Genomic DNA, 22138 nt, shown 5'->3' on the forward strand with positions numbered 1-22138 from the left:
CTATTTAAGTACAGGTACTAGAAGGGAAATCTTTACACAGCGAAATCTGTTAAAACTTCTGCCCACCCTACTTTTTTTTTTCCAGAATGTTTTTCAAAGAATAATTTGCATTTCCTTTAAAAATGTTTCATTTACTTGGTCCTTGAACCATATTTAACAAAGGAGGGCTAAAGTATAAAAATGAAAAACACCCAGCACAATAGTCCCTTACATTTTTTCACCCGGATTTCCAAGGGTTTACTTTGGAAAGTCATGAAACTCACAGAACTGTTTGCAAACTCCCGGGTCCCTGTGTTTTCCTGGTGGGGTTAGAATGCCATTGTGCTACAAGTAAACATGCTTACCGATCACAGTGTATGGATGGGCTTTGGAATGAAAAACAGAGAAGCCACAAGCAGAATATTTATATATTTATTAATAATGACATTATGGTCTAAATATTTACAACATATAGGAAACCAGAGGGTAAGTTTATACAAAGCCAGCCTGCAAAGTATTCAAATGTGCAAAAATGACAGTTCCGTATCTCAAACTACTGATTCAGCAGACTAGCTCCTTCACTTTCACACATCAATGTTTGATACAAAAAAGTTCTTTTGGCAAAACCTGTAATGCCAAGAAAAAGGACAGTTGCCATTTCAGTCACTAAGTCCACCATCCTATTGCGAGCAGTCAAATCTCTCTATTTTAGCTGCAACCAGTTCTGAGAGAGACAGAACCACTGTTTCATTTCTATGATGAGTTCTGGCCAGCTTTTGATCAAGTAGTTTTCTTTGACCCAGTTGAAGACAAGAGCTTAGACGAGCAATAAAAACAGCAACGGCTATGTGAGTGAGACAAGTGTGTCCGAAGGTGCCAGCTTTGGATCATCCCAATAAAAAGATACAATGAAAAAAATAACTTCCTTTTCCTACCCAGGATCCAGCTATATCTGACAATTTTAAATTAGTAAAACTGCACTTTCCAAACAGAAAGAATCCAAAAATGAACTAGGGATGAGTTCGCAGATTTAGTACTGAAAAGAAAGGATGGTCTTAAAATCATTTCCCCACTAATAAATAGTAAGGCTTGGTTTGTAACCAATTATTATCAAAACTGACCATACAGTAGTAAAATACAAATAAAACTGTCTATAGTAGGGGCTACGCATTTGGAAAGGCCGGACCAGGTCAACGTATACTGGAATGATCCCACTGGGATGCTTTGTTGAACAAGCACATTTCACAAACTGTTAAAAAAAAATCTTCTGAGACAAATTTGTGATCCGAAGTAAATTTTTAACAGATGCTATGTCACTGAAGAAAAAAAAAGATATCTTAAAAAGAATGAAAGCCTTTTAAGAAATGGGACACTGCATCTCTAACTTCTGCAAAGGTCCACGATGGTTCCCAGTACAGGCCAAAGTCTTGTTAAATCAAGTGCATGCATTATTGCTAAAGAAGAGTCACCGAGGGTCAAAACTCTGTTCCACTGTTTCCTATGGGGCCATCCAGAACGGCATCTGTTGTTTAGCTCGTGGTTGTGATGATGGGTATTGATATCCTAAACTCCAGCCCTGTGGAAAACTACTTGCATTTTTATGACCTCCATGTTCCTCCTCTTCGTCCGATGAATCTGCAGCATAAGCCACCAAGCCAAACCCCTTCTCTGTAGTTTTCATCTTCTTGACTGGATAATCTAGAATGAAGGAAAAAAAAACCCCAACCCCATTCCCCAACAAGGGAAAAAAAAAGATAATACCATAAATTCGTTAATTAAAAAAAAGACGTTAATTTTAAGTGGTTAGTTGGACACCATTTTGAGGTCACAGGGTCAGTGGTCACCCAAAAGCGTTGAAGATCACACGAAAAACAGCACCAGCATCAGCAAATGTGAATCCACCAGAACCATGTAAGAAAACAGAGAAAGAAAAAAGAAACACAAGAAAAAAAAAAAAAGAAAAAAAAAAAAAAAAAAAAAGGAAAGTTAGCAAGTGAGTCTGTGGAGGCTGATATTTCACCTTTTAAAGAGTTTAAAGAAAAGAAGAAAAGAAAAAAATTTATTTTCTTCTGTTCATTTTTATTATGACTACAGGCAAGGAACAAAAAAGATCCCATGAACCTCTAGAGTTCTGGGATACTAAGAAGCAACACTTTTTATAGCAGCCACAGGCTGACCATTCCCAACCAAGAGAGCTTTGAGGGGAAATGTGGCTCAGTTCTCAACACAAAAAAATCAATATTTAAGTCTGTATCAAATTAGCTCAAAGTATTTAGATGAGGCAACAAAATTTTGAAATGACCTACCAATCATTAGTATTTCCTAGGGTTTAATGTCACTGATGTTATACCTAAATATAAGCCGACTGACTCTTTTCTAGACAAACGTTGGTTGAAAATAATAGTCTGTGTAACTATATGCTGTCCATATAAATAAAAAAAATCGTTCTCATTAGATTATAGAGCTTGGATTAAATACCTAAATGAATCACACCTGAATGAACATTGGGTTAAAAACTAATACCTTAAGGCCCCCCCTCAGCCCCCCAGTTATACCTTACTCACCATGGCTCCCTGTTAAGGTCCCAGACCCATTCCTTTCATCAGACTCCGTTTTTATTCCAGTCACTGGAAAGGCTGGCGGAGGCATCAACTGCCTGTTAAAAACACCACCACCAAAAACAAAACAAAACAAAACAAAACAAAACAAAACAAAACACCACTCAGATAAATTCAGTTTTAAACTCTCCAGTAAGAATAACAATACAGCCTGCAGTTAATGTTTCATGTTCCTTTTCACCATTAATTTCAACCCTTTTACATGACCCTCTGTCCTTCAAGCTATTTTCAAGTTATAAGGCCTTGTCTACATAGCCTGGCCATGCTGGAAACAAAATGAACTGTTGTAGAAGTGAAGTCCCACTTACAAAGGTTGATAATTATAAAGAAACGGACAATTTAAGCACTGGACGGCAGGCTGGACTCCTGTTAAGAGTATGACTCTAAGTAGCAAAAATGGGTTGATTATGTAACTACTGCCTACCCTTTAAAAAAAAAAAAAAAAAGGGGGCCAAGGCCCTGGCTGATGTGGCTCAGTGATTTGAACACCAGCCTGCAAACCAAAAGGTCCCCAGTTTGATTCCCAGTCAGGGCACATGCCTGGGTTGCACGCCAGGTCCCCACTAGGGGGCGTGCGAGACCACACATTGATGTTTCTCTCCCACTCTTTCTCCCTCCTCCTCTGTCTAAAAATAAATAAATAAAATCTTTTAAATTTAAAAAAAAAAAAAAAAAGGCCAAGATGCAGACAATGAAAGTAAAAGAAGATGTCTGAATGAGCAAGCATTGAATTATTCAACATTAAGTGTTACTGCTTCTAAGACTGGGGAAGTCATATTATTGCACTTTTTACTACTGCATCAATTGTAACAGGAGCGTTTGATCCAAGTGATTTCATTTGTTTTAGAACATGGAAGCTCGTAGCAATGATCATGATTTACATTAATGGTGCAAACAAATGACATATGGATATACTCGTATGATTATTTTCCAACTAACTTACCTGTCCCTCTCTCGCTCTTTGCCTGAGGAACTTGCTGGCTTCGATCCTGCACCTTCAATCTCAGTCTGACTGGAGAAGCCTGTACCTAAATTAGTCATATGAATGGGTCCATGCTATGAGCAGAAAAATACAGTGGCATTAGCAAATCTACAACTGCTGTATTGACTTTAGCTCCTTAATGTAACTGTCAAGTGCCTCATCTTTCTGACAAATTGCAGTGAGCTGAACTACACAGCTCCTTGGGATCTGGAGCATTTAAGTACAGTCCAGAGCATATCTGGAGAGACTATTTTTCTCTGTCAGGATGGTCAGGAATGTTGTGATTTATTATGCTATGTCCACCTGTTTTCCACTATCCATAACTTAACTGGTTTGTATAAATCTAGTTATAAACTATAGAAATACTTCAAAGTTTATTTCAAAAGAATGCTTCAAGGATTCTGGCAAAAAGTAATGGAGCCTCTCCTGATAAAACAAAATGCATCAAAACTACATATTTTAATAATCTTTTTAAAAACTTGTTAGTGAATGACTGTGTTTATAATTATGTGTATGCACAGAATCACTGCATTTCTGGCACTTTTGGGGGGGAGCACTAGAGGAAAAAATATCACCCTCTTTTAGAGAATAGTAAACTGAAAGCCAAGGCTTTAAATATAACCACATACTGAGCTTTCAGTGAGATGCGCAGCAAAGAACTATCAGAAGCTTGCAAGAGTACGAATAAGAGAAGTACAAAATTCTACAGAACTCCTTCCAAATGCTAGTCAGGAGAGCTCTCTAGGTGGAGAGTTTTGTATGCTTCAAAGACAAAACCCACACAAAAGGAATCACTCTTGCTTTAAATTAATCTCCCAAGGATAAAAAACTAATCTAAATAGATTCCAGAAAGCAGGAATCCTACTATTGGGAGGATAGTTGATACAGATGTGAATTTATCTTCCTTTAAAGGGAGAATATCGAATAAGATTAGGAAAATAAAACAAGGTATTTTATTTAACCTGGTATCCAAGAAGTCCAGATTCTCGTTCATCTGGCAGCTCTTCTGTGAATCTCCTCTTTTGTGCCTGGGGTTGAGTTGGGAGTGGGGGCTGGGGCTGGGGCTGGGGCGGGGGTTGGGGGCCAGCAGGCAAGGCAGTTTTGACAGGAGCAGCAGGAATAAAAGGCCCACTCATCGGACTCTGGGACAAAAACAAACCAAGAGGAAAAATGGTGTGAGAATCCCTAGCAAAATAAACAATGACTACAATACACTTCAATGATCAACATACACAACATGAATCTTTTACCTTCTGGTCCTTAGTTTCCTTCATGTATAATTTGCTAACAGTATTACCTAGTCTTCCCCACCTTCATGGTAGGGAAACATAAAATTGATAATCTCTACAGTGCTTTCAACCCTCAGGAAAAACTCATTGTGCACTTGTGCTATTAGGAGCAAACATGACCATTAACACACAAAAACTCCACCCATTTACTTAGTTCAGAAGTTACTGAGCAAGAATACTCTCTTACTTAGAGCCCTTCAACCAATGTGACTAGCTTTTTGGACCATAAATTTCCCTAATGTTTGTGGCAAAGGCAACTCACCTACCACTTCCATGGATAAGTTATATCAAGAGCAAGTCTGTCTGCTCTTTTAAGAGGTTGTTCCAAAAAGGAACAAAGGGTTATCAAAAGACAGTACATATTAAAGAAGCACATTTAAAAGAAAAACTCTTACAAATGACAAATGGCTAATATTTAATGACTACCTGTACCATCTTACTTAATCCTTGCAACGCTTTGAGATGTTGTTATTTTGCCCATTTTATATAGAAGGAAAACCGAAGCCTAAATAGGTTATGTTATATTCCAACATCACAAAGCTCAAAAATAATTACTCTGCTATACTGTTTACTAATTACAAAAGAATATGGCTCAGAGCTGGAGAACTACACAGTACAGAGCTCTGCCTAAACACAACAGGAAAAGCAGTTATGACTAGGGACCACAACAGGATTCAGTCCAGAAGACCTTCTTTGTTTCACACTGTACAACCCCCTTCAGTGCTCACAGCCCACAGATAAGGAGGCTGGGCAATGGTTCGAGGTTGCAATTTACTCTGGCATGGACACACTATGAGAGGCCCACAGGGGAGGGCCCGCCATAAATCCATTACCATGCTCTCTCATTCATCTCTCCTCTGCCTCTAAGGATTGTATATAACGCATCTAAATGAGCTAGCTGTCTACTCTCCCTAAAATTCTGGTTTCTTAAAGTTTGAGAAATATACACCAGCACTTATTTTTTTTAATTTACTGATATGAGAGAAACATTTATTTGCTGTTCCACTTATTTATGCACTCATTGGTTGATTTTTATATGTGCCCTGACCAGAAATCAAACCTGCAACCTTGCTGTATCAGGACGACACTCTAATCAACTGAATTACCCAGCCAAGGATACACCAGCACTTATAATCCTTACGTTTGGTGAGTTCACATATCTTGGCCTAGGAATACTTATATATGGTATATTTCCAAGAATAGCAATTCTGTTCCAAGCATCTAAAGGTGCAGTATAGGCCAGCCTCCTCCTTGAAGACTATTCTTGAACACTGTAAAGCCAGGCGCAGGCAAATGATGGCTACAGTATGGCACACTACGATTCTGGCCTGCTATTTTTGCCAATCAAGTGTGACTGGCACACGGCCACACATGTTCATTTGGTATTGTCTGTGGCTGCTTTTGTGCTAGAACAGCAGAGTTGCAGTAGTTGTGACAGAGATCAAGTGGCTCACAAAGCCTACAATATTCATCATCAGGCCCTTTGTAAAAAGCTCGCCAACTCCTGCTGTTCACTATAAGGCGGCAAGACTCATGAAACTAATTGTGAACTTCAAGATGAATCCACGTATACACTATTCTCAAGTATTCAGGTACTTTGGTGGCAGTAACAGGAAAACAGTACCTCACATTACATATGACTTCTGAATAATACCACCACCTTTCCTGACCGTTTTTCCTAATTCAATGGTATCATGTTTCATGTCCTGGCATCTTACCTGTCCAGTGCTAGCTGGAGGCTGCACTTGTGTTATCGGGTATTGTGTTGGCACAGGTGCAGGTGGAACTCCAGTAGGTAATGCTGGCAAGACTCCAGGTGCCAATGAAACAGCTGGTGGCACTATGTTTGGTACTCCATAGGGAGGCTGAATTGGCTGCTGAGGAGGGGGAACAACAGGGTAACCAGACTGATAGCCATTGGATGGATAATATGGTGGCTGAGGAGGGACACTACTTATAGCAGAGGGTTGTGTATAGCCTGAGGGGGAAGAAAAAAAGTGTTTAATCAGCTGCAGCAGAATGAGACATTTTAGCTGAATATTAAACTTAATCTCTAGGGAAGAAAAATACTAAGGTTCAAATGGCTTTCCAAATTACCCTAAGGTGAAGGGAACAATATTAGTGTTCTGGCACAGTTAGTCTAGCCTCAAGTATCATTATTTTATTCATAAATATCACTAGCAAAAATATTTTTTAGTTAAATACTTTAAGACATACACACCTGGTAAAGGTACAGCAGTATTAATCTGATTCACAAATCTAGAGTATTCAGCATGAACCTGAAAGAGAAGGAAAAACAAATTAGTATGGGACAGTCCTAATTTACTAAGTATTTACAGGGATCTAATTATACCATTTGAGGACCAAGGCAATACAGAATTAAAATATTTCCATTGACGTTTCAAATGTAAACCTGTTCATTCTTTTTTTTACTGAGTGACCTGTTCTCAAGCAGTTCCTGCTTTAATAAATGTTTGGTACTTTCCCCGCTCTGGTTCTTCATCATAAGCATTTCACTAAGTCCACAACTTCAAGAAGCAACAAAGAAAAAGACAGGGAATGGTCAGGGAAGCTATCTGGTCTAAGGGCTGGTGAATCAGGTTCCCTTACAAAAGCAAAGAGAGCAGCAGCATCCCAAAAGGGCACCCTTCAATGTGACACAAGGGGGAAGACCTTCAGTCCCCAAACCTGATTTCCTTTAGGTGCTATAAAAACAGCCCTGTGGTTTAACTTTTGGTTATTTGCTTGTACAACAGAGAGAATGGATAATCAAATAAGCAATTATCCTAAAGGTGCCGCTAATTGGTTTTAAACTATTACAGTTCTATACTTACTTTAGCTAAAGCTAATTATCAAAAAGAATCTGGAATGCCCATCCTAAAGACCTGACCAGGATTAAAAGCATTAATCTAAATAACTGACAACACTAGTGTTTTATAGAACTAATGTACTAGAGGTTCCGAATTCCATACTGAAACAGCTGCTGAAGAAGAAATGCATGGCCACTGTACGCCTGACCAGGGAAGTGTTTTCGATAAACGGAATGTTAATTGCTACAGTGGTGTAGTATTGAGTAGTGTCCCCCCCAAAATCCATGTCTACCTGGAACCTCAGAATATGACCGTATTTGGAAACAAGATCTTTGCCTGCACATTTTAAGATGAGATCATACTGGACTAAAGGGCATCTTAAATCCAAAGACTGCTACGCTTAGAAGAGAAAGACACAGAGAAGATGGGGGCAGAGACCGGTATTACGCTGACACAAAGCAAAGGGTGCCAAGGACCACAGGCAGTCACAGGAAGCTAGGGGGCGTGGGTGGGATGGGTTCTCCCCCAGAGCTTTCAGAAGGAACCAGCTCTGCCCAAACCTTGATTCTGGACTCCTGAACTCAGAGAATAAATTCCCGTTGTTTTAAAGTCACCCAGTTTGTGGTAGCAGTGTGGGGCAGCCAAGGAAACTAACACAAGTGGGGAAAACAGCTAAGACACAGTCCAAGGGGGCAACAGCTGCTCTGAGTGAGTATCAGGCAGACAAGTACACCTCACCGTTTGCAAGAGGTTCTCACAGAGCTTCTTGGCAGCAGCAAGGCCTTCTGGTTTGGGATGACTGCAAAGAATTCAGAACCAAGAATTTAAAGGGAAGAAAAGTAAAGGATACAGGATTCTTTCAGTTTGTGTGCTGCTTTATAAACTTAATATATTCAATGTAGCAGAAATCTAAGCTTCTATAAACCACAAAATAGGGACAGAGAATAATATTATAAGCCCTTTAAGGTAAAACTAGTATCAATACCACATTATTTTATTAGTCTTTCTCTGAGTAATAGTACTTCTTGATATTAAGACATTTAAAAATATTGTAACCAGTGTCACTCCAATAAATTCTAAAAGAAAACACATTGTGATAGGTTTCAGTCAAAGTTATTGTAGACTTGGAACAGATCATTTTAGGATCACAGACTTGTATAAAACCCAAAGACTTGAACAGTAAAAAAGATAATCTATACCTTAATCCAACAGTTTTTATTAACTAATTATAAAATGACTACTCCTAGTGTTAATTCAAGTTCCTCATGTTACTACTTATTAAACCCATTTTTCTCTTATTCCTTCTGAATCATTGCTGCTTATACTGCTAAGTTGACAAGAATTCAAAAGTTCTCAGCCCCATCCATCCATACCTGATGTAAATATACATAGGTTCGAAAGCTTCTCGGCCAGATGCTGGCTCAATGCAGCCTGAACCCTTGCCTCGTAGGAAGACTTTGGCACCTGTTTCAATCTGAATGTGCTGCAAATAGGAGCAGCCCGGACCTTCTACCTTCTCTTTGACATTAAAAGTGGGCACAGCATGTTCCAGACCCACAAATAATTTATCTTGAACATAATGCATCTGTAGAAGAACAGAACACCTCTGGTTAAACAGAGAATACATAAAATTAAATCCTAATCTTGGAAATTATTACACAAAAGAGTTTAATTCTCCAGATACTTTTAATCATTTCCAGAATAAGGACCCCTATAATTTCTACCAAGAGCCCATAAAAACAAACCCCATCAAGCAGCTTAATTTAAATGAGAACTATAGTCCACAAACCTATTTACAACACTAACACCTTACTCTGTTCAGCAAAATCTAAGATGTGAAAATCTAAATCCAATACTGAGTAAACATACCCACTTCCTCTTGACTAATATACAGTAAGAGATACAGCAAAGACACCTTCCTGTAAGATAAGTAGAATGTTGGGTAGCACAGTCAGCCCTGGAACCTTCTCCAGTAAGGGCTGCTCTCTCCAACCCTTTTTTCTAGGAGGATTGTATCAGCAGAGTCTCGCTTCATCAGACTCCGCCTTCTTAGTCCTCCAGTTGCCATCGAGTTTACATATGCAAACTGAAACCACTACCTTCAAATGTACAACGTGCACACTCTTTGATATATCAAAATCCCCTTTCTGGCACATATCAGGGGGAAAAGATGTGTGCTCACATGTCCACTACATCTCGGAAGCCTAAATGATCCATTATTACGGTATCAATAGCGGGTAACTTTCAGGATGGAATTTCAAAATTTTATTTTTTTCTTCACATTTGCTGTATTCTATTCGGCATATATCATTTTCATAGAAATGGCAAAGCTGTTAATGAGTGATCTCTCCACAAAACATACCCCTGACTGGAAGGGAGGCTTCTGGCTAACAGCCGGAGACAGCTGCGCAATGGGCGCTGGCTGGTGATAGACAGTGACTGTTGCACCATTAAACGTTGGACTTGTCCCTGTGGCAGCTTTCACCACCCCATTGGTGATAATTTCTTTGATTCGGTTTACAGCTCCTAGGGAAAAACAGAGTAAGATACTGTACCAAAGAAATGAATGTACTGACTAGTACCCAATGATAAACACAGGTCAATATTCAATTATTCCATTAGTATTAATCCATTTTATAGGTGACTCAAGTGTTTGGCTCCCAATCGCTAAACCCCTATGTACATTCATGAGTAATTCATAAACAATAGTACACCCAGCCCTGTACTTTGCCTTTCACAGAAAGTGTGTATGAGCCAAAAACATTACTTACTGTCCACTAATTCCCGAGTCTGGCCCTGAACATGAAGATATAATGGACGATCCCTACAAAGAAAAATACAAATGATCCCAAGCTTGTCATAACCAAAGAAGGAGCTAAATGAGTTACCAAAACTAACTGGTAACATTTAAAGTTTCCAGATCAGTGAAAGGGACTATACAGTGCATGGAAATGGCTGTTGCTAATTTCTAAGAGCATGGTTTAATGGCAGGGGACTGAATCAACTTTTCAGATTGCTTAGTTAACCTACCCACATAGGGATCAAATTTGTTCCTATGGGTTCATGAATGTTAGTATCCAGTCAACTGAGATAACCTGATGTTTGAGAACAGAATTCTTTTCTTTTGGTTGTCTAATAGGTTACAGGCAAATGTACTCATAGCTATATAAATTAATGGGGACAAAGTGATGGTGGCATATACATAATTTCTTTGAAAGCCCACACCAACTAAGACTCTTTAGATCACAAGTGTACAAATGGCTTAGATCCAGATTTTTATTATAATAATGAAGAAAGTGACCAATAACCATACCATTGTAAAACGCTGTAGATAAAAAAATAAACTGTATTTAAAGACAAGCTTGAAACAGCAACCAGCACATTTAAAGTTGAAACATACCCTTAGTTTGAAGGGTATATTTTTGCCTCCTAATGATATTCAGTTTAAGCCAATGTTAAAAATATTCTCTGGCGGTGACTGGTGTGGCTAAGTGGGTTGGGCATTGTCCTGCAAACTGAAAGGTTGCTAGTTCAATTCCCAGCCAGGGCACATTCCTGGGTTGTGGGCCAGGTCCCCAGCTGAGGGTGTGCAAGAGGCAACTGACTGATGTTTCTCTATCACATCAATGTTTCTCTCCCTCTCTAAAAGATAAATAAAATACTTTAAAAAAAATATCTTGCCTGAGTACCTGCTCTCGAAAATTGAATACTAGAAAGGATGAAACTAAACTGAGATGAAATCTTTGTATGTATAACCTATAACTTATAATCATCAGGAAGGCATTAAGGAGTCTGATAAAAACTTTTTTAAAAAGGAAGATTATAACAAAGTAAAGCTCATTTGTTGGAAGAAATATTTCCATGGGAAAACAGTTTAGAGGTATATATGGCCCTGACCAAGTAGCTCAGTAGGATAGAGCCTTATCCCAATTCACTAAGGTTAAGGGTTTGATCCCCAGTCAGGGCACATATAAGAATCAACCAATGAATGCATGAGTAAGTAGAACAACAAATCGATGTTTTTCCTTCTCTCTCTAAAATTTCCTTCTCTCATCAATTAAAAAAAATTTTTTTTAATTTTTAATTTATTTTTAGAGAGAGAAAAGGAGGGAGAAAGGGAGGGCAACATCAATGTGTGGTTGCCTCTTGCATGCCCCGCACTGGGGACCTGGCCTGCAACCCAGGCATGTGCCCTGACTGGGAATTGAACTGGCTGCCCTTCGGTTTGCAGGCCAGCACTCAATCCACTGAGCCACACCAGCCAGGGCTAACATCAATAAAAATTTTTAAAAAGGAAGTATATACATTAAATGTTCACAATTATCTTCTTTTACACTTTTGTGCAATTTGTTGCCTTCAATAAAAACACTGTCAACTAAAAAATTAAAGCACAAAAGGAAAAAGAATAACTACTACACTTCTTGTGTCTGTTGAGGATGTCCCGAATTCTGTAATAAAGCACATTCATATACATACATGTATATCTATTAACCAAAGTAGCTACTAATCAAACATTTACCTATGTTCCCTAAGAATAAAAATCTGAAGCTAATGTGAGTCATATACCCAGCCCTTCCCCAAAGTAGAGGATATGCAGACACACCCTGGTCCCACTTTGGCCTTCTCCTCAGTTGTCATGAACCTCCCTCGAGTCGACACTGCAGCCCCACTGAGCCGGCTGATCTAAAAAGGAAACACTCTATTAAAAAGATGATGTGGTGACTGATTTCAATGACAAGTAACAAGACAGATTTTCCCTATCCATGCATCCCAACAATAAGGTAAGAATGAGTTCTCTCTGGTGTCTGAAATTGTAGTTTTATTGTTTCTCACTCAGACCATCCCAGGGGAATTCACACCTACCTGTGTCTTTACCTTCACTAAGTCGTCCCTCTGCATTTAAATCAAACCCAACCCTGATTTGAAGACTGTGACCCAAAGCCACTAATAAACATCTGACTCATGTCTGTCTGTATTTAGTAGTCTGATTTCCTGAAACCACACCCACCGCCACATTCCCCACAGAAGCCCGATATCTCCACACCTCGTCCTGAGTTTGTCCCCGAGTCAGCAAGTTCCTACATGTGAGGGGCACGTCGTTGATCTCTACTTCGGCTACCACCAGGTCATCCTTGCTTTTACTGCTAGTTAGGCCTTTTCCAGGGGTCTGAAGCTATAAAAAGAGAATTTAAGATTAAAAAGCTTACCTAATGAAATTAGTATCTTTTCATTGCCCAATTTACAAGTACAATTGCCCAGGTCCTGCAGCCTCCTTACCTTTCCCTTTACCTGCCTGCAAACATACTTGGAAACACTCCTCGTCATTTTTCATTAATGAAATAACAAGCAAATAAAACCTCACTAAAATGACACCAAGTACAATCAATTGACTTGAAGGCCACCATCAGATTTCTCTACAACCTTGGCCATGTGTGCACTTTTATGGTCACATAATTACAGAAAGTCTATGGACTAGAAACTGCTATCTCCAAAAGAAAAACTAAAGGGCCAAGAAATGTTTTACATCTCAATTAGCAAGCTGTGTGTATAGTAAAAACAGGGTTGAGTTGAGTACTTTGAACTCAACTCAATGCGCAACTCACACATCACAGCTGTTTAATGGGAAGTTGCCTTTGTGCCAACACTATAATCACAACTCATCAAATCCAACTAACGCCATCCTTGCAATATCAAAAGCCCTTAAATTGTATCTAATTAACATTCCACCCTATTACCCTCTTAAGGAAAAACAAAGAGAATGGATGAAAAGCCAAGTAAGATCCACAAATCTGAGCTGGTTTCTCTCAATTTAAATTACAGGCAACTGCCCTGGCTGGTGTGGCTTGAATGCCAGCCTGCAAAACAAAGGGTCACCAGTTCAATTCCCAGTCAGGGCACATGCCTGGGTTGCAGGCCAGGTCCCCAGTAGAGGAAAGTGAGAGGCAACTACACATTGATGTTTCTCCCCATCTCTTTCTCCCTCCCTGTCCTTCTCTCTAAAAATAAAAATAAATTTAAAATCTTAAATAAATAAATTACAGGCAACTGCAGATAGTTGGATTTGAGTGTTATCTAAAAAAACAATTCTCAAGATAGCCTTCCCCAACCATAGCTACCCTAAACTGACATCTAGCAAATCTGCTCAAGGAAGGTAAAATAGTTTCTTTGTGTGTTAGATTCATTTTTTAAATGTGGAGGCAAGCTAAACAGACATATCTCCTTACCTTTGTATAGTCTACTTCAGTACACATCTGCAACCTATCTCACTGAACCCCTCCAGCCTCTTTTAAAGGTACATTTCAGTGTTGTCCAACACAACTTTCTGTGATGACATTAGGTGACCTGTAGCTGGCAGTCCAATCTGGACACCACTAGCCACATGTCTACTGAGCACTTGAAACATGGCTAGTATGACTGAGGAACTAAATTTTAAATTTTATTTTTAATTCAAATTTTAATTTATATAGCTACCCCATTACAAAAGAGGAAAATGAGGCTCATCTGTCAAAGACACCCAACCAGTAACTGAGGATTCTGGGTTTCAAACCTAGGTATTTTGGCTCTAAATTCAGTATTTATGAACCATGCTGCCTCCTGCTGAGTTCATTTACCCTTTTAAAGACTATTTTTTAGAGAAAAAAAAAATGAGTCTAAATGGTTAACACTAGGATTTTGAATTTTAATATACAAGTAGCATTCCAGCTTCATCAGTGTCCTTTTAATATTTCCTTGGATATCTTAAAATGGACAATTGACTCACACAATCTTTGCAAACCACAAAAATACCAGTGATAAACTTCCAATTCTCTAAAAGTTCTGATCTGCAGAACTTGAGTATCTAAGCATTCAGACAGGTTATGGCCTCCTGATAAACACTCTGCTGATTTCATCTACTGACAATTTGAAAGGCTGACAACAAACTTCATTTTCTTTTTTCCCACCTTTATTGAGGTATAATCTTTAAAATTACTTGGTGAACCAGTCACCAAAAACATGCTAATATACCCATCAACTTACATTCATTACATTTTCAAATACAGAACTCATCTCTTCACAAGTAGCAAAGATGGCAAATTTAAGCTAAGAGAATTTTTAAAAAGTATATTTACAATTAAATGGGCTGCCTTGAAGCACACTGAACTCTACAACTCTAGAGACCTTCAAGCAAAAGCTAAACACCCAATTGTCTGAGGTGACTGTTTAAGTAGACATCAGTGCCTACCATGTACAGACTTTGGACAAGTTCTTTTACATTCATGCAATACAGTCACTATATACTTATTACCCTGCAGGAAGATTCTTGCATGCTATGGTAATTAAACTAAAGGATTCCAAGTTCAGATCCATTATAGCTGTAAGACTTATTATACCAGGGATTTTATGAAATGACCAAATAATTCCCTCAATTTGTGTGAAAACTACAAAACCACCCATATAGATTATTCATTTTATGTGTAATTGCCCTTGACTTAGGCAGAAATTAGAAGTTGAATCTATAGTTTATTGAGACATTTTAAAGTTCACTTGATTTATTTGAACTTTTCTTTTGAATTTAGGGAAAATGCACATGTATCAAGAAACATATTACATCACTTTTCATGATTGTATAGATAAGCTGAAATGAGTGAACATAGCCAAAACAAGCTATTTGGTCCGTAAATGTAGTCACAGCTCAACCAAAACTGCCTTGTAAAAATAAGTAACAAAATGTCATCTGATATATTCCAAAACAAAGTGATCTTTAAATTACCGTTCCGTGTTCTCCTTCATTAACACAAATGACTGTGACAGTACAGGATTACGAAATAACCCTTATTAAGACCGCAATTAGCAGAGTCTCTTCAACTACAAATACCTTCTCAGCAGCATTCTGAGTTGGTTTCAGCTTCCCTTTGGCCATGAGCATGGCATTGATCTTGGCAGCCACAGCAGCAGCAGCATCTAAGGCTCCAGAGGGAGCAGCTGTGGTACCCCCAGGGCTTCCCCCACTGCTGGTAACCTCTCCACCTGGGGCCGCCGGTGGGAGGAAGAGAAGGGGAGCTGGAGCTGGTTGGTCCCATTTGCTGCGGCGCCTACAGTAAGTAAAAGGAAATAAAAGGCCCCCAAAAGCTTTCATTTATAGTATTACTCCCTTATTATGCCTTAGCACACCATCTTTTCCTCTATCATATTCCCTTTACACCTGCAAAACTCCTATCGGGGCCTGAAATTACCAACTTAAATAGAAAATTACTGCAATATTTCCCCAAATCCTCACTTCTTTCGATCCTTTTCCAGACTCTACTTCCTTCCACTTCCGTCACCCCTATCAAGACTTCACTCTGTCCCACATGCGCTCGTTTTTCGCCTTCCCCTTTGCTCGTCCTTCCAAAAATCCCTGCTTTTTTCCTCCCTCTGATTCTCGCCGGCCTTTCTCAGGATCTCCAGGCCTTCTCACCACCATTCTCTACACGCTGGCTCTCCTATGCGTACAGGTCCCACCTAAGCGCCCCTCTACCCATATGCAGTTCCCCATGATCCCTCCGCCTCTCCTATTCCCCCTGCTCGCTGCGATTCCCTCGCCCGCGAAGCTTTACCCGCCGGCCCCGGGATGTGTCGCGCTCCCCGCGGACATGGCGACCGGTCCTGCTCAACCACCCGCCAACTACCCTACAACCACCTTCCCGTCACTTCCGCCCCTAACGCCCTTACGCAAGGTCTCTTCCGGTTGGGAGGAGAAGCGGTTCCGGTTAAAACGTTTATTCCGATTGGACTCTCCTTCCTTCTTGTTACTTAGGCGTTTGGCGTCTGACACTGGTAGGGTGTGACCTTTCTGGTGAAAGATGATTACTAACCCTCGTTTTAAGGTGAAATTGGGGCGGGAAGAATCCATTTTTGTTGTGGGCGGTTGGTAACTTACAGGATAATACGCATGAGCCACGGAATTAAGCCGGCATCTCCTCAAATTGAGCTGTATTCTTCTGGAAGCCCAGCCTCTAGCCGGTGAGAGAGCTTTTGGCGACTTTTGCCCGCTTCACGTTTCAATTACCTATTTACGAAAAGGAAAATTATTCGTTCCAAAGGCCATTTCCCCCCCCCCCTCCCCATTCTGTGCAGCAAGCATTCTTTTTAAGAGGAGGGAAAATATAAAAACATAAAAACTAATAAGCTGCGAATCCTTTCTATTTAGTCACAACGTGGCGGGGTAGGCACGCGGGCAAATACATACAGTAAGGTTGTACAATAAATAAGCAGCGGTGAAGAAGATAAAAGGTTCAGCTTGGTGGGACTCACACGCATGTATTTGAAAGAAACGAAAACTGAACATTTGGGTGAGGGCGAGGAAGTGGTGCAGCATGGGTTATGAAACCCTGTTCTGCGATCTAGTACTTACAGCGGAACTGGCTGCAGTGTGGGGGCCACATCATGAAAGACCTTGAATGCCAGCTGAGAAGTTTGAGCTGATGTTGGAAGCCAGAGATGTTCAACATTTGAGGTTTCTTGGAGCTGCAAGTAGTCTCTACCCAAAATAAATATAATACAGCGCTATTTTTCAACTGAGTTTACATTCTGATAGGACTAATAAAATACAAATTCATTTAAAAGTCTAATTTACAGTGTTTTTCTTCAGCATTGAGTAACTATCCCCTCCACACAAATGCCACCTATATCATATATGTTGCATTTGATTTGCTATCTGTCTTCTGTACTGTATATTAGTATCTGTTAGGGCAAGCTGATTCACATTTTTCTACATTTCCTACACACAAGTGTATTTTTTTGCAAGTGAATTTTATTTATTTTTAAATTAATAACTATGCCAGGTGTACAACATAATTCAATATCCATGTACTCTATGCATGCTCACCCCCAAAGTCTAGTTTCTTTCCATTGCCATATATTTGACTTTCTTTACCCAATTTGTCCTGCCCTTACTCCCCAAGTAAATTTTAGATTAAAACAGCATTGTTTTCCCTTTGCCTTGTCTCCTGAAAAACAATACTGTTGGGACTGTGGTTGTAATTGCACTGTTTAGATAGATGGGAAGGGAAGGAGGGGGAGAGACACATCAATGTGTGGTTGCTTCTCATGTGCCCTCTACTGGGGGTCCTAGTCCACAGCCCAGGCATGTGCCCTGACTGGGAATGCAACCAGCGACCCTTTCGTTCACAGGCCTGTGCTCAGCCAACAAGCTATACCAGCCAGGGCACCTTGTTGGCTTTCTTAGTGTTGACTGGAAGGTGCCTTTACCCCCAACCTTCCTTCTTCACTCCCTGCTGCAGACTGAGCGTCTGCAGAACCTAGGGAGTTTCAGGACAGCTGAGATCATCTAGTCAAGGACTGCTGGCTGGAGATTCCTTTGCTGAGCTAACTGTACATCCAGGGACTCAAGGTCTGTCCAGAAGACTGTAAAAGGAAACTTCTTGGGGGTGATCAATAGGCTTCTCCACAGCAACCCAGACATTTCTACTCCTAACTCCTCATTCAGGTCCTCTCCCTCTTCTCAAGGAGCATTTAGTCATTGCTTTTTATTTTTAATAAAATTGAAAGTTTGTAAATAGGCTCTGTTCTCCTCTCTCTATCTCACAACAATCTCCAGCTGTCAGTACACTAGGCATCCTGAGTCATCATCCCATCCCTACCTGGTACTTGGAATTTTTCCTTCTACCTTCAGTTTTTGCCATCAAAACTGCCTTATCTCAGACCAGGACTGGTCCTTCACCAGTCTCACCATCCCCTCCTGCCCTTGTTCCTTTGGGATCAGTATCTTCTGCTTTGCCTGGGAAAAGAAGGAGGAAAATAAAACAAAGTTGAGGGAAGGAAGTACTGAAGATAGAAAGTGAAATAAGTAATATATAAAGTGACAAAACAATAAAGAAAAACAGCAAGCCCTGGCTGGCATAGTTCAGTGGATTGAGCTCGGGCTGCAAACCAAAGTGTCACAGGTTCGATTCCCAGTCAGGGTACATGCCTGGGTTGCAGGCCATGACCCCCAGCAACTGCACATTGATGTTTCTCTCTCTCTATCTCCCTCCCTTCCCTCTCTAAAAATAAATAAATAAAATCTTAAAAAAAAACAACAAAAGCAGATGTTTACATCTTATGCAAAACTAACCGAAAGCAGAGAACAGACTAAACATGAAATGTAAAACTAGAAAATTTATAGAAAATATAGTAAAGCTTCATGACAAGGGGTTGGGCAGTGTTCTTAAGTATGACACCAAACTCATGATCCATTAAAGAAAACACAAATAAATTGGACTTCAATGAAAAGGTTTGCTTTGCAAAAGAAAAAAAAAGTTAAGAGAAAAAAAGCTACAGTTTGAGAGAAAAAAATTAGTAAATCACAACTATGACAACTTGTGACCAGAATATATTTAAAAATCTTAACAATAAGGAAACAACAACAAAAAAAATAGGCAAAAGACATGGACATTTCAGTAGAGGATATAAGCACATTAAAAGATGTTTAACATCACCAAGCATTAAGGAAATGCAAGTTAAAACCACAATGAGATACTCTCATGCACTATTAGAATGCCAATACCAAGTAGCTAGGATAGGGAGCAACTGGAATTCTCATACACTGCTGGTGAGAACACAAAATGGTACAGCCACTGGTACAATGGCATAGCAACTGAAGCAGATTTAGCAGTTTCTGATAACGTAAAGCATATAGTTATTGTATGATCCAACAAGCGCAGTCTATCTACCTTAGAGGAATGAAAACTTAATGTTCACACAAAAATCTCTACAGGTATGTTAATAGCAGCTTTATTTTCTTTTAAGACTTTATTTATTTATTTATTTTCAAAGAGATGGCAAGGGAGAGAGAAAGAGAGAAACATGGATAGGTTGCCTCTTGCAGGCCCCCAAGTGAGGACCTGGCCAGCAGCCTAGGCACATGCCCTGACCTGGAATCCAACCAGCAACCTTTCAGTTTATGGATGATGCCAACCCAGTGAGCCACAACAGCCAGGGCACAGCAGCTTTATTTGTAATATCCCAAACTAGAATTGTCAAATATCCTTTATCTGGCTAATTGATAGACAAACTGCAGTATACTCACTAGATGGAATACCCTGCAATAAAAAGGAACAAGCTTCAATAACTTGGACGAATCTCAAAGTCAGTGTACTGAGTGAAAGAAGCTAATCTTGAAATAATACTCTTATTGTGATGACATTCTCAGAAAGGTAGAACTACGGTGATGAGTGGATCAGCGGTTGCTAGGGCTTACGATTGTGGGGAGATATGACTATAACTCAAGATCGGGGGAATGTTTTTGTGGAGATGAAACTGCTATGTATTCTGATTATGGTGATGACTATAACATATGTACACGTGCTAAAATTTATGGAGCATTTTTTACCAAAAGAAAAGAAAAAGTCACTGTCACTATATGGTAATTAAAACATCAGCAGAGGTCATACATTATGGACTGAGCAAGCAGGATGATGAAAATCAGGGATTTTGCCTTTTACCTATTAGTTCAGTTACCCAAATTTTTCAGGATTCTCTTTCCAAGGCGATGCTAGATACTTTTCCTTCAGAGCCTCACATATAATTTCAGGTTAGTGGTTCCAGGTCCATGGTCTCCGTGGCTGCCTTTCCTCCCATGCAGCCTAATCAGGCCCTTGTTCTGTCTTTGCCTCCTTTACTGGGGAAAATAGGCACCGCACACCTTGTGCTTGTTGACTTGCAGCGTTTCCCCAAGGCTAGGTGGGTCTCCTCTCTTTGTCGTGTAATGAGACTGGGAGTATCTGCCACGCGGGGCCTCCATAGCCTCACTCAACTGTTCCAAGGTGACTCAGTGGATTGAGTGCCAGCCTGCAAACCAAAGGGTTGCCAGTTCAATTCCCAGTCTGGGCATACGTCTGGGTTGCAGGCCAGGTCCCCAGTAGGGGGCGCACCAGAGGCAACCACACATTGATGTTTCTCTTTCTCCTTCTCTTCCCCTCCCTGTCTAAAAATAACTAAATAAAATCTTTTTTAAAACCCCAACTCTTGAGTCTCCAATTTCAAAGCGGGAAATCACATGGTATTGTCAGCATCAGTGGGGGGTTAAAAAAGAAAATAGCGAGTAGAACAATGTCATTAAGCGGATTCAAGCCAAGGTTGCCGAGGTCGCAACGCAGCGTACTAACCGCCGTATGTCACCACGTGCCACTGACAACCTGCGGTGCTGTAGGTGAGTGCTGCTGACACAAGTAGCTCCAACGTTTTCTCACTGGTTTTGCTTGTAGTGGCTGGAGTTTCTCTTTCCGTGGCTCAAGCTGTCTTCTCTCCCACCCCTTCCGCCCTTTCTTTCTCATACCCCAGACTGCCCCTCACTGCCACTCACTTTCTTCTCCTCAGCTTTCCGCGTTCACCCTTCTCCCTGCCACCAGTATCCCCCAAGTGAGGCCACCACACTGTCTTGGGTGAGGAGCCCAGCCTTTCCAGGTGGTGCTGTCAGGCGTTTCCACGATCAGGACCTTGACCTGGTTCTAAAGCAGCTGCTGATACAAAGGTTTTAGAGAATAGCCGCTTTCGAAAAAACCCTTTCACGTCTTTCCATTCCGAGGATTCTTTAGAACTAAAATTCAGTTCACGGTGGAATTCTTGGTGTCTTCTCCCTTCTTCCCCAGGATCTTGCGGCGGAATGCATCATTTACCGAGCATGTATTGGGGGCCTATCAGATGTCGGGCAATGTTCTGGGCGAGGGGCTGCATCCTGGGCAAACTCAAGGTCTCTGCTCCGTGGATTCCCCATCGAAAGGCATCGACAGTGGGCAGCGCAGTGGAGACACAGCTGATTTTGTCCTTCCCGCTTGTGCGCGCGCTCGAGGATCTGGGGGAACTGGCTAGAAGTACAACGGGTGAAGTGGAGCAAAGAGTTGGAAAGCAGATGACTTCAGACCGAGAGGCTGCAGTTGTTACTTAGGTGCCTGGTTGGAGTCCTCCAATCACTCAGCTCCGGCCAACCACGCCTTCATCAGCAGCTCCACAACCAGCCCCCCGGGGGAGGGGGGTGCTTGGGGGAAGTTATGGAGTAGAGGCAAAACAGAAGAGTTGAGGGTGCTCCAGCTTCCGGGTAGAGAACACTTCTCAACCTCTATATAATGAGAGGATTATGTATGATGCAATTTCCCCCAGTTTTACTGACATACAGCACTTTACAAGTTTAAGGTGTACAGCATAATGACATGACTTACATATATTCTGAAATGATTACCAACAATAAGTTTGGTTAATATCCACCATCTCAAATAGATACAAAAAGGTGTTTTTTTCTTGTGATGAGAACTCTTAGGATCTACTTTAACAACTTTCAAATACACTACACAGCAGTGTTAACTACAGTAATGATGTTGTGTGTTCCAGCATCAGTAACTATTTATAACTGAACGTTTTTGCCTTTTGACCACCTTTATACGAAACACTTGTATATAACTTGATTGATGAATAATCCACCACGGGTGCTATATGGTGTCTCCG

General features: G+C 40.4%; 1 protein-coding gene and 2 non-coding genes across 4 annotated transcripts; all 3 read right to left on the reverse strand.

Annotated features, from left to right (window-relative positions):
* Positions 1 to 395: 395 nt before the first annotated feature.
* KHDC4 (KH domain containing 4, pre-mRNA splicing factor) lies at positions 396 to 16371 on the reverse strand. Of its 2 annotated transcripts, none has more exons than XR_003683826.2 (14): positions 16255 to 16371; positions 15534 to 15750; positions 12723 to 12851; positions 12282 to 12361; positions 10450 to 10502; positions 10041 to 10204; positions 9052 to 9263; positions 8417 to 8477; positions 7090 to 7147; positions 6587 to 6846; positions 4542 to 4721; positions 3541 to 3625; positions 2544 to 2635; positions 396 to 1677 (listed from the first exon to the last, which is right to left on the reverse strand). XR_003683826.2 is itself a non-coding variant. In XM_028502557.2 (14 exons), the coding sequence occupies exons 1-14, from the start codon at positions 16290 to 16292 to the stop codon at positions 1478 to 1480; spliced, it is 1857 nt and encodes a 618-aa protein (XP_028358358.1). In that variant the 5' UTR covers positions 16293 to 16371; the 3' UTR covers positions 396 to 1477. The 2 variants fall into 2 exon arrangements, 1 of the variants encoding a protein (XP_028358358.1); XM_028502557.2 differs by having other exon boundaries at positions 3541 to 3653.
* Positions 5570 to 5706, reverse strand: LOC114489278. Its single transcript, XR_003683847.1, has one exon. It is a non-coding gene; the product is annotated as a small nucleolar RNA SNORA42/SNORA80 family (small nucleolar RNA).
* Positions 9612 to 9740, reverse strand: LOC114489285. Its single transcript, XR_003683851.1, has one exon.
* Positions 16372 to 22138: the final 5767 nt, after the last annotated feature.

The sequence above is a fragment of the Phyllostomus discolor genome, chromosome 14 (genome assembly GCF_004126475.2).
Source record: "Phyllostomus discolor isolate MPI-MPIP mPhyDis1 chromosome 14, mPhyDis1.pri.v3, whole genome shotgun sequence".
NCBI classification, from domain to species: domain Eukaryota; kingdom Metazoa; phylum Chordata; class Mammalia; order Chiroptera; family Phyllostomidae; genus Phyllostomus; species Phyllostomus discolor.